Source organism: Carya illinoinensis, chromosome 8 (genome assembly GCF_018687715.1).
Source record: "Carya illinoinensis cultivar Pawnee chromosome 8, C.illinoinensisPawnee_v1, whole genome shotgun sequence".
Taxonomy (NCBI): Eukaryota; Viridiplantae; Streptophyta; class Magnoliopsida; order Fagales; family Juglandaceae; genus Carya; species Carya illinoinensis.
The window spans coordinates 5393841-5405236 of NC_056759.1; the positions used below are offsets into that span (position 1 = coordinate 5393841).

General features: G+C 37.6%; 2 protein-coding genes across 2 annotated transcripts; one reads left to right on the forward strand and one right to left on the reverse strand.

The window, feature by feature from the left end:
* LOC122318227 (cyclin-D5-1-like) lies at positions 1-2481 on the forward strand. Its single transcript, XM_043135430.1, has 5 exons — positions 1-552; positions 658-744; positions 831-1122; positions 1218-1351; positions 1489-2481. Exons 1-5 carry the CDS (start codon positions 304-306, stop codon positions 1699-1701), a joined length of 975 nt encoding a protein of 324 aa, XP_042991364.1. The 5' UTR covers positions 1-303; the 3' UTR covers positions 1702-2481.
* A 1704-nt stretch (positions 2482-4185) lies between these two features.
* LOC122318407 (calcium-transporting ATPase 1-like) lies at positions 4186-10334 on the reverse strand. The gene is made up of 7 exons (XM_043135713.1): positions 9500-10334; positions 8918-8972; positions 6885-8836; positions 6603-6761; positions 5727-5898; positions 5317-5615; positions 4186-4807 (listed from the first exon to the last, which is right to left on the reverse strand). The coding sequence occupies exons 1-7, from the start codon at positions 9674-9676 to the stop codon at positions 4559-4561; spliced, it is 3063 nt and encodes a 1020-aa protein (XP_042991647.1). The 5' UTR covers positions 9677-10334; the 3' UTR covers positions 4186-4558.
* Positions 10335-11396: the final 1062 nt, after the last annotated feature.

The window sequence follows — 11396 nt, forward strand, 5'->3', positions numbered from 1 at the left end:
GAGTCCCGACCACGCCCAACCCCAAAACAAAAAACTCCTACAATCTCGCCACATCAAAAGACAACGCAGAATCAATATCTATAACCGCTAAAAATTCTCACATCTTTTGCTGAATTATAGCTCCCCGTCCCCATTTCCACTTCTCCATCTACTTCTTCCTTTTGGTCATGGCGGTAAACCACGTGTTCTCTCTCCAAATCATGGATTTAGCAGTTTTATGCATCTCTCCTACCATGCCTTAGGTTTTCTGTTTGATGTAGAGAGAGAGAGAGAGAGAGAGAGAGAGAGAGAGAGAGAGAGGAAATGAAGGAGTTAAAAGTGGATGATGATTCCATCTCTGGCCTCCTTTGTCAAGAAAGTGAGACTTGTTTGGATGACAAGCTGGTAGAGGACACGTTCATTAACTTTACGACTTGCGATGACTGTGAAGATGAGTACATGGACACTATGTTTGAAAGAGAAATCTGTTATGGGTTCAACAAAAATGAATCCTTGGTTTTTGGAAACTGGGTCAAACGTGCTCGCTTGGAAGCTATCACATGGATTCTCAAAGTTAGTCTCACCTCAATTTCCTTTGTATTTTCATTTAGCTAGATTAAACTTTAACATGACCATTGTAATTCGGGTTGATTTGTCTGTCTTTATACGCGGATCCAGATCAGAGCAGAATTCGGATTTAGTTTCCAAACAGTTCATATGTCTATGACATACTTCGATAGATTCCTTTCAAGGAGGTCCATCTCTGTAAGTTTTATTTTCTTTTTCGATATGGACTGTGTTTTGTTTCAACGCAATCCATCTATCAATAATGAATTTTTAATCTTTTTCAGAGTGAAAAATTGTGGGCTATTAGATTACTTTCAGTGGCGTGTCTTTCTTTGGCTGCGAAGATGGAGGAGGTAAAAGTTCCAGTGTTATCAAAGTATCTGTTAGAGGATTATAACTTTGACAGCAAAGTCATTCAGAGAATGGAGCTTCTGGTATTGAGCACATTGGAATGGCGGATGTGCTCAATCACTCCTTTTGCTTTTCTTTATTTCTTCCTCACCAAGTTGTGCGATGAGTCTCCACCAAGCAATATAGTGTCTAGAACTGTGGAGATCACGTTAGCTCTAATGAGAGGTACATCATGAACATTTATGTTAGAATTCATATTATTGTTCTAATCTTGTTATATGTTTATATATAAATGTATTGATGTAAGTTCTTCAATCTAGAGGTCAATTTAATTGGTCATCGACCATCTGCTATAGCTGCTGCTTCCGCCTTGTTGGCTTTGGATGATAGATTAACAAGAAGAGCATTGGAGATGAAGATGAATTCCATTTCCCATCGTAGATTTCTCGAAATTGTGAGTCCCTTTTACGGATATCTGTATCTATATTTTATTTTAAAACTTATTTCTCTCATATGGTTTAATAAAAAAAAATAAGGAAGTAGATTCCTGTTAATGGGGTTTGGACTTTGTGTTGGCCTTTTCTGTCACAGGATGATGTGTGTTCATGCTATGATATGATGCGAAGATTAGATATGGAGAATCTTAAAATCCCAAAGGTTATAAATTCGCCTAATCTTTCGCCAACCCAATTGAGGCCTATTGGTGTTGTAGAAAATTCTTCGGTTACTACCAATAAAAGAAGAAGGCTTACATTCAGTGCCTGTGATCAAAGTTGCGGCATACCTGATGATCAACTCTGCTAGAGAAATTTGACTGTTAAGAGTTTTCCAAACATTTATAACTTTGGTTTTTTCAATGATCATCATTGGTCTTCTGAACGTTCTTTAATTGCTTCAATTGATGCACATGGTTTGGGATTTACCTGAACCCTTAGGAACAACAAGGGAAGAGAGAAATAGTGCAGAAAAAGAGAGACCAAAAAGCAAAGCTCTGGGCTACATATAAAAGCTGATCCACTGTGTAAGGGGGGAAAACTGGGGGAATGTGTGTGTGTGTGTGTGTGTGTTGGGGGAGGCTGCGTGTAAAACAGTCGAGTGTCAATTCATTTTTGTTCATCCTTTTCTTTTCTTTTTTTCATGATCAATTCTCTACCTGGTTCTTCTTTGTGGGTTGTGGGTCTGCAATGACTGTTGCGAGCTGCCTTTTGGTGGGATGCTTTGTTGGTGTTTTGAAAAGGCTGAAAGCAAGGTAGACGGAGGGAGAAAGAGGGGCAAGGAGCTGTTTGTGTGATTTAATGGATCAATGCTCGTGCAAAAGTTGAATGTGATTGGATTTGTTTGAATGTTCGGGGCAATGCCTTTCAGGTGGGCACCGTTCTTTTTTCTGGTTAAGATCTATCTGGCTAGGCTGGGTTGAGGGCACATGAAACTCCAGACATTGTTTGTGGAATCCATAGGAATATCTCTCTTTGTTGATTAAACTCGAGACACTGTTGGCTACATTTTTCGTAGCCAGCTGAGTTTCTATATAATTAGCTCTGTTCTTACATCATTAAAAAGGATAACTTTTGATAATCTTTTTTATTTGGAGAGAGTGATCCTGACTTATGTTATGTTTGGTTGTTAAACATTCAACTCATTTCAAATAAATTAATAATAAAATCTATTATTTTAAAATCATCTCAACTTAAAAAAATCATTCATCTCATGGAATTTACAAAATATTATTATTTACAATTCAAATCAACTCATCTTAACATACTATTCTCGTCTCAACGTTTAAAAAGTTAAAAACTGCTCGGTTAGACCCCAAAGAAATGGATTCATTATATGTTTTAACGAACAATTTTGAGAAATTTGGTTTCTGATATGAAGATAAAAGCTTGCATATTCACTGAAGAAAAAGATAGGATGACGAGGAACAAAAATTTATAGAAAATAAGATAGGATGGAATGATGGAATATGCTGCCTTGTATGAAGTAAAAATGAATAGTAAAACAGAGAAGGAGAAAGACAAAAAACAAATCGAAACACAAAAAGGTTATTTTCTCTGATATGATCTTTGGCTGAAACCCAAAGATGTGGTCAAATCAGGTTGACGTTCGGAGGGATAAAACTGTGTTTGTGTAGGGGCGAGACAAGATCAATACTGTTCGGTCAAAACTGGAAAAAAAGTACTTAGTGCTTTGGCTGACATTGTTATCTGCACCAGCTGCATTCTTTGCTGGCATGAAAATGGCATCTTGACTAGTGCTAAAAATTAAACTCACAATCATACGGTCCAGATCTCCGTCCTATAATATCGTAAGCTCTCTCTCTCTCTCTCTCTCTCTCTCTCTCTCTCTCTGTGACGAGACGTGGCTGGTACAGAGTAAGGTGTTCGTGATCGCATTGATGCCATTGACATGATGAACCATTGCTCTGCTCCTTGCATGTGTAGGGGCCGAAGTGAGACATTAATGCCCACGTTATTTACCATTGGTCGTTGTCGAGTAAAGTTCCTAATCCTAATGCCAACTTTCTGGGAAAGTTGTTTTTCTCTATTACATATCAAATTTTAATAAATTAAGTAATTTTATATATGATATTATATCAAGTCACATGAATATTAAAAATAATAAAATAAACTTGGCCGATAATTAACTACACACTGACCCTACATATGGCTGGTCCTGCTTTGCGTTTCTACTAGGAACAGGTACGCGCATGCAGCTGAATGCTGTGACTTTTTTGACACTGCACAATCCAATCCTGTCCACGACATAAATAAGGTTCCTAACACACACACAGAAATTCATTTCCTGCATTGAATCGAGAATTATAGATAGATGAGGATTAGATGGTTAAACTTATCCTCGTGTTTGTCGGCTTGTTTTAATTTGGCTCTATGTATTTATTACCAAGGTAGGACATTCTTATCTCAGTTTGCTTTATACATTGCAATCTTTAATAATTACATTGTTTTTTTGTTTCTCTCTGCTAGACCTACCAACTTCATTTCCTTCTCAGACTTGCATCTACTTTAGTAGTGATGTTTTCATCACAAGGTCAACTGGGTTGACTAACTTTTCCCAGTAATCAAGGTGATCGATTGCCTCAATAAGACAATTACTTTGCAAAAGTGGTATTGCTTTAAGCAATTCTTCCTTTTACCCGTTCAAGAGGCAAGAGTAAACTATAGTCATCTGCTTTGTGCGGCCCCTTCGACATGGCTATGTTATAGGATCGATCTCCTTTCTTTGGCCATCATAAATGCCTTGATTCATAAAGGCCAAGCAATGTAGACAGACAGGGAATGAGATCATCTCCATTTCACTTGAAATAAATAGCATCCATTTAGTGCAAAACATGGGCTATCATCTGTCAGCTAAGATTATAAGAGATGAATCATCAATATAATGGCTGATGACATTGTAATACAACTGCAACATGATCAGGCAAGTGCTTTAATTCATATCACAAAATTCGGAGGTTAAGAAGTCTAACGTGTAATAGAAACTCTCCCCCAAATGTTGAAATGGCCATCTTGAGTCGTGGGTCTTGTTGTAATTTTTGCTATGCCTTTCAAATTTCACAGTACGAAAACCCAGATCAGTTTTGAATTATAACCACAGATGTAAAATGGTGTAGTAACCAAATTATGTATCCAGTTTGCTGATCTCAATTTGATCCCACGGGAATCATCTTTAGAGCGGCTGCTATTGGCATCCCAAGGAATCCGAGGAAAACACTGATGAACCACTGCCACAGGCTGAGAGGTGTTGTGTTTGCAAATGCACCAAGGAACTCGATGATGATGATTTGAAAGAAGACAGTGCAAGTAAGCACAGCCACAAAGACATAGTTCTCCATTATACCTTTGAAGACGTTTACTTTTTCCATCTCTCTAGAGCTGATCTCATTGAAAACCTGAAGAAGACATTCAAGGGTATTTTCCATAGTCCAAGTAAGTTCAAGATTGCAGCTCTCACGAGGAGGGATGAAAGAGTGGTATTAGTTTAAGTCATACTTGTAATCATGGCAGCCAACTATTAATTAGATTCAATGTTACAACCAGACATTTATATAAACTAGACAAGTCCATCACAATCAAATCACATTAGAAGTTTCATACATAAATCAAAATCAGTCTTCAATTAGATTAAGTATCTGCCTAAAAAAAATATAGATGAAGAATATATCACAATGGCATGTATGGAGGGAAGACTGAGTCACCAACGGTATGCTCCTAATATTATTTGCTATAATAGTAGTAAGTATCATGCATTAATAATGAACCCAGTACATAAACTTGCGTCACAAATATTAGCAACAACCTAATGTTTATATATGTATGTATTCACATACAGCTCTAGATGTCAAAGCAAAAAATTTCTAAATCAGATTAGAGTGGTACTTCCCGAAGAATTCAAAATTACCTGACAAAAGACGAACGAGTTGAAAATAATTGTATTCAATACTAAATCTGAATATGGGCCATCAAGATTAAAAGCTGCTTTTCCTCTGGTCTGAAGAAACCAAATTATGACAAACTGATACAGAGACTGCCCCAAGATATTCCTCCACATCACATTACTGATAAAGTTTCCTCTCCTGCCAACTGGTGCCCTTTTCATCAAGTCATCGTTTGGGGGCTCTGTGGCTAATGCAAGTGCTCCAAGGGTGTCCATGATCATGTTGACCCATAGAAGCTGCACAGCAGTCAGGGGAGTGTTTCCTGAGAGCACATGCCACGAGGACAAAAGAGTGAATGTGAGAGAATATTACAGGAAGTGGCTTATTGTAAAATGGTAACGGTACGGGAAAGAGAAGATGAGTATCTGCTCACCGGTCAAACAGGCAGAAGAAAAGTTGACAATTAGGGCAACAACATTTACTGTTAGCTGAAACTGAACAAATTTTTGAATGTTTATGTACACAGAACGTCCCCATTTTGCCACAGTAACAATTGTGGAGAAGTTGTCATCCAAGATTATGACATCAGCACTCTCTTTAGCCACCTGAGAATTTGCATTCAATTTTTATGACATAAGTTTTCAAGTAAGCAGATTTGAAAATGCCAAGTTACCAGTCCACAAGACACAAGAACAAACTACAATATCAACTATTAAGGGCACCTAATCAGCAGACAATTAGTCCATACGAAAATTCCCTATTGGTTCTAAAGGTGAAAGATGAGGCATCTAGGCGTCCAAATACAGAAGGAGAAGCCTCATGGTCTGAGTTTTAAGCTCAAATCCTCCATGGTTAAAATGAAAGGTAGTATAACAGTCAACCATTATCCTAATCTCTTGTACATGGTTTATTTTTTGAAATATGACAGCTTATCATGCCAAAAGTTACAAGAAAGAATTCACAACATTATTAAGCACAATAAGAAAGTGCAATTAAGACTCAACCCCACCCACAACTTGATGCCTTGCACTCAAGGTCTTCTTTAAAAACGTATAAAGAGCAGCCCATGAAAAATATGCTCCAAGTCTTGTAGTGCACCAGAAAATAATGACTTCGACATCCCCAATCCCCCCCCCCCCCCCCCCCCAAAAAAAAAAAAAGCACTAGCGAAACCTTGTGTCTAAACATGATTAGCAATGATAAACATGTACAATCCCATCTGTTTTACTCCTTTTTTATTTTTTGCAAGGAAGAATCTATTTCCAATATATTTTCAGGCAAGACTACAGTAACAGTGTTTAGGCAACACCTCAGTTCCAGCAATGCCCATTGCTAGTCCAATATCTGCTTCATGGAGCGCTGGGGCATCATTGGTACCATCACCAGTCACTGCAACAACTTCTTCTAAAGTTGTTCGTAAGTATTTTACAAGGGTATGCTTATCAAGTGGTGAAGATCGAGCCATGACCTGCATGCGAAGAAAAATTAGATTTTCCGTAGTAGACAAGTTTCTGCTTGCTGTAAAGAGCTAGATTTCAGCTCAAGAGCACTCCATATATTGACAAAACAATGTCATTAAGCACATAATGACCTGAAGTTTTGGAATAATCTCATGCAATTCCTCTTCATTTTTCTCTCGGAATTCTGGGCCTTCAATTGCTATACCCTCACTGGTTAAAATTCCACATTCTCGAGCAATTGCCTTTGCAGTGTTTATGTTGTCTCCAGTAACCATCCGAACAGTTATACCAGCTGATCTACAAATTGCAACAGACTCTCTGACACCTGGGCGAACTGGATCTTTAATACCAACAATTCCTATGCATGTGTACCCTTTTATTGGTATAGGACTTTCAACAGAATATTCACTTCCAATTTCCATATAAGCAAGGCACAGAGTTCGAAGAGCTTCACTAGCAAATCGCTCAATTGTATCCATTAAATGATTAATGGATGCCTCATTAAGTGGAACAACTTCACCATTCGAGTCTATGACTTTGTCGCATGCGGCTAGAATTATCTCAGAAGCACCTTTACAGTGCACCCGGAAACCACCATTTGGGAGTTCTAGTACTACTCCCATTCGCTTCTTAACAGAATTGAAAGGCTCAACTTTCACAATGTTTAATGCATGACGTTCCGATTGAAAATCCCCACCAAGCAATAGCCCAAATTCCAAAAGAGCAGTGTCAGTTGGCGTTCCCAGTATCTCAATTTTTTCGTTTTCATTTTTAACAATTTCTCCTCCAGTGTTGTTAAATATTGATTGAAGTAGAATACTCAAAGCAGAACCAGGAATTTCAGAGCCAAAACTTAAAGTCTCCTTAGAGCGCCCTACTTCCTTGATTTTCCCACAAATACAAGCTTTCACAACGGTCATATGGTTCGTAGTTAGAGTCCCAGTCTTGTCACTACAGATACATGTGGCAGATCCCATTGTCTCACAAGCAGCTAAATTACGGACAAGTGCCTTATCTTTCATCATTTTCTTCATGGCAAAAGCAAGACTTAGCGTCACAGCCAAAGGCAGTCCTTCAGGAACAGCAACCACCACTATTGTAACAGCAATTGCAAAGGATTCCAAAATTTCCATTGCATCATCTCCAGACCAGATCCAGTGGGACCCTTCTTGCAGCTTGTGGCTGATCAGGCCTTGCATCATAACAGAAAAAGTAACAACAGCAAAAAATAGGCCTATTTTACCAATAATGGTTGCTACACCATTAAGTTTGACCTGCAATGGGGTCTCATCATCTCCTCCTTCACAGAGAGTAGCCATCAGTTTACCCCACTGAGTTCTCATTCCAACAGTAGTCACGAGCATCTTGCATGATCCATCCTGAACTTTAGTTCCTGACAGGAGAAAAGGATTACCAGAATGGACATTAACTGGTTCACTCTCTCCTGTCAAACTGGATTCATTTATCAACACTGAGAACCCAGAAACAAAAAGTCCATCTGCTGGGACCTGATCTCCAATGGCAAGATGAACAATATCACCAGGAAGAAGATCATATATTGATATCTTTTGTCTTAATCCATTTCTGGTAACCTGAACTGTGATTTTTTTCTTCTCCCTGTCCAAATCCTTGAACTGCAGGGATTGTTTATAATCACTTGTGGCAGTGACAAGTACAACAAGCAAAATGCTGGCAACAATTCCAAGGCCATCATGGGCACCCCTCGGCCATCCTTCCATAATCATGCCAACAAGAAGAGAGACAAAAGCACAAACAGCAAGAATCATAAGGGTTGTATCTTGAAGGGCTTCCCACACAAAGATCCAAAAACCTCGTGGTGGGATTTCATTAAATTTATTAATTCCATAAATCTCTTTTCTTTGATTCAGCAATTGCTCAGAAGTTGGAATGCCAATATTGACTGAAGTTGCAAGCTTGTTTGCAATACCCTCAACCTCACCATGTATTTTTAGTTTTTTCACATCGCGGCCTTCAGCAATGGATGCCAACTCATCAGCACTTATTTTGAAGCCTGCAGTTTTGACTTCCTCTGGTACAGTGTATTCACTGGACAAAGTTAGACCTACAGGAATTGAAGTTGGAGTCAATAAGATGAAGTATAACCATAATACAAGTTTTAACTTGAGCAGCTTAAGATTCTTACCATTGATAAATTGAAGAGCAGCTTGTGAAACCAAAACTGCAACTCTAAACTTCTCCTACAATGTTCAACACCAAGGGAAGAGATGTAAAATTAGAAAAGATATATCATGAAAGCCAGAATATGTAAGGAAATTATTAGTTGAGTAGGCTACAATTTAGTTTCTTTAAGAAAATTCAATTTCGTTATCATTATCCTGCATTTGAACCAGAATCACATTAATATCAAACCAGAATCCACTTCTCCCTCGGTATGCTCCTCAACAAATCCGATTAATGCATCGCCAATGCTCAATCCAGCAGAATCTTATATAAATATATATATATATATATATATACACGGATCGACATGAATATTTTCAAGAAAGGTAGACAGGTTCCCATAAAAAAGAACCGTCCAAGTGAAGTTATGAAGATCCCAAGTTCGGAGGCACCTAGGTGATCAAAGCTCGTCGGTTTTCCATACAGATCCTCAACACAGCGGATTTTGGAGTCTAAGCAACTAGTATCAAAATTAGTGGCAAATATTTATGTTATATGACTAGAATATCCAGTTGGAAAAACTCCACAGAACAGGGATTGCAACCTGATTGGAGCGACGGATGGCCTCAGCCTCGAAGCGCTTGGAGAGATTAGCAGTGAATCGGAACCTCCGTTTAGGATTCTTCACAAGCCAGCAGAGCTTCCTCCATCTCTGAAGCGCCTCCTCCGACGAGTTCTTGGGCTTCACATCGCTAAAGTTCTCGTTCAAGTAGCTCTCCATCTCGGATCCTCCTCCCTTCAGCAAGCAAAAAAGCAAGAAAGGCTCCTATATATGCAGAAACCCTAGCCTTTATCTAACTAATTCTAGCACATAGAAAGAAAAGGACGCTTCGGTAAGAATAAGGAATCGCGTCGAAATCAGTGAAAAAGGAATTGTATTCCAAGATCAAGTATTCGGTATCACTTTCCGCCAGACGGCTTTGTAAGATAGCACAAGAAGAAGAAGCCGGAATTGACCAGCTCAAATCAAAGGGTCATGGAATTCGGTATCACTCCCTGCCTAACGGCTTTGAGAGAAAGCTGAAACACGAGACAAGAATTGACCAGACCACGAGGTTTTGATTTGAAAATTGAAATTTCAAAATACTCTCTGCTGGTACTGTATATGAGAGCTTGTCCACGCGAGGGTCAAGACTCAAAAAGTAAATGATAAAGTGAAGATTTTTATTTTTTCGAAAACTCAAGATCGTGCAAACCAAATCAAAATCAGTGTGTATGGGTTAAGATCTGATTTTAAAAACAAATTAAATTGTTTCAACTATGGTCAGGGGCTTCATTTCCTATCGGAATATCCATCTACCTAGAAAGAACTATAAGAAGAGACACAACTAGGGGGCGGCTATTCAAAAAAGCGATGAGCCAGTTGCCATAGTTGAACTCCATAAATAACTAATAGTCACACAGATCTGTTACGTTGTGAAATAAAGTTTTTTGAGTGCTGCTAGGGTGCGGCAGCGGCTAGGGCAAATTATCCTTTTTAATTTTTTTTAATATTTTTAACAAATATAAAAAAAATACTAATATATTTATAGTCATTTTGTTAATCAATAAATAAAATAATTAAAAAATAAATAAATATATATATATGAGCGGTCAAAATAAAGAAATAAAATAGGATTATTTAATTTTTATTATAAAATAAATATATCATATTGCATTAATTTATAATTTTTTTTATTTTAGATATATCACTTTATTTCTTAAAAATGCTTACCGATGTTTTAGACGGGATTTTAGTGTACAATCCGTGAAAGAACAATGTCGATGAATGTAGTATAAGCCAGTTTAGTTATATAGTTAAAATAAAATGAGATGAAAATGTTATTATTTTTTAATATTATTTAAAAAATTAAATTATTTATTATATTTAATATAAAATTTTAAAATATTAATAATGATTATATGAATTGACATACATGTAGCGCGGCGCATATAAAAATAATGGGACCGACTGACCGTCGTGACCGAGATCCACTCTGTATACTACAAAGCGTCCGCATGCTTTGACTTAATACAATAAAGGATCACATGGGATGAACTGGCACCAACATGGTCACTGATTCTGAATGCAAAGTACTTTTCATCCCACATTGGGTTGTGCATTTATCCAAATTTGGTTTGCAATTCTGCTGGATACAGTCGCGAAAGAGTCGGTTGAATATAATAATATCAGCGCTTTGTTCGTACAGTCGGTAAATACAATCAGTGTGCAGTCGACTGTACAAAATGAATAAAAAAAATTATAAAAATAATTTTTTATAATTATACAATCAGTGTCCCGTATTAATTCACTTTTTTACAACCGACTGCACACTGACTACATCTACAGATTGTAAAAATTATTTCTCATAATACCAAGTCAAATCGCTATTACCCAAAAAAAAAAAAACAGTAAAAATAGAATACTGAGCCACGCTTATACTTTTTTGAGCTCGAATCCT

What these genes read in the sequence shown, in the direction of transcription:
- LOC122318227 (XM_043135430.1), top strand. Translation starts at nt 304, where the DNA reads ATGAAGGAGTTAAAAGTGGATGATGATTCCATCTCTGGCCTCCTTTGT. An exon ending in TTTCAAGGAGGTCCATCTCT is followed by an intron (nt 745 to 830) that starts GTAAGTTTTATT and finishes AATCTTTTTCAG; the next exon opens with AGTGAAAAATTGTGGGCTAT. An exon ending in ATCGTAGATTTCTCGAAATT is followed by an intron (nt 1,352 to 1,488) that starts GTGAGTCCCTTT and finishes TTTCTGTCACAG; the next exon opens with GATGATGTGTGTTCATGCTA.
- LOC122318407 (XM_043135713.1), bottom strand. Translation starts at nt 9,676, where the DNA reads ATGGAGAGCTACTTGAACGAGAACTTTAGCGATGTGAAGCCCAAGAAC. An exon ending in CCATCCGTCGCTCCAATCAG is followed by an intron (nt 8,973 to 9,499) that starts GTTGCAATCCCT and finishes TGAACATTGTAG; the next exon opens with GAGAAGTTTAGAGTTGCAGT. An exon ending in TGCTCTTCAATTTATCAATG is followed by an intron (nt 8,837 to 8,917) that starts GTAAGAATCTTA and finishes CAATTCCTGTAG; the next exon opens with GTCTAACTTTGTCCAGTGAA.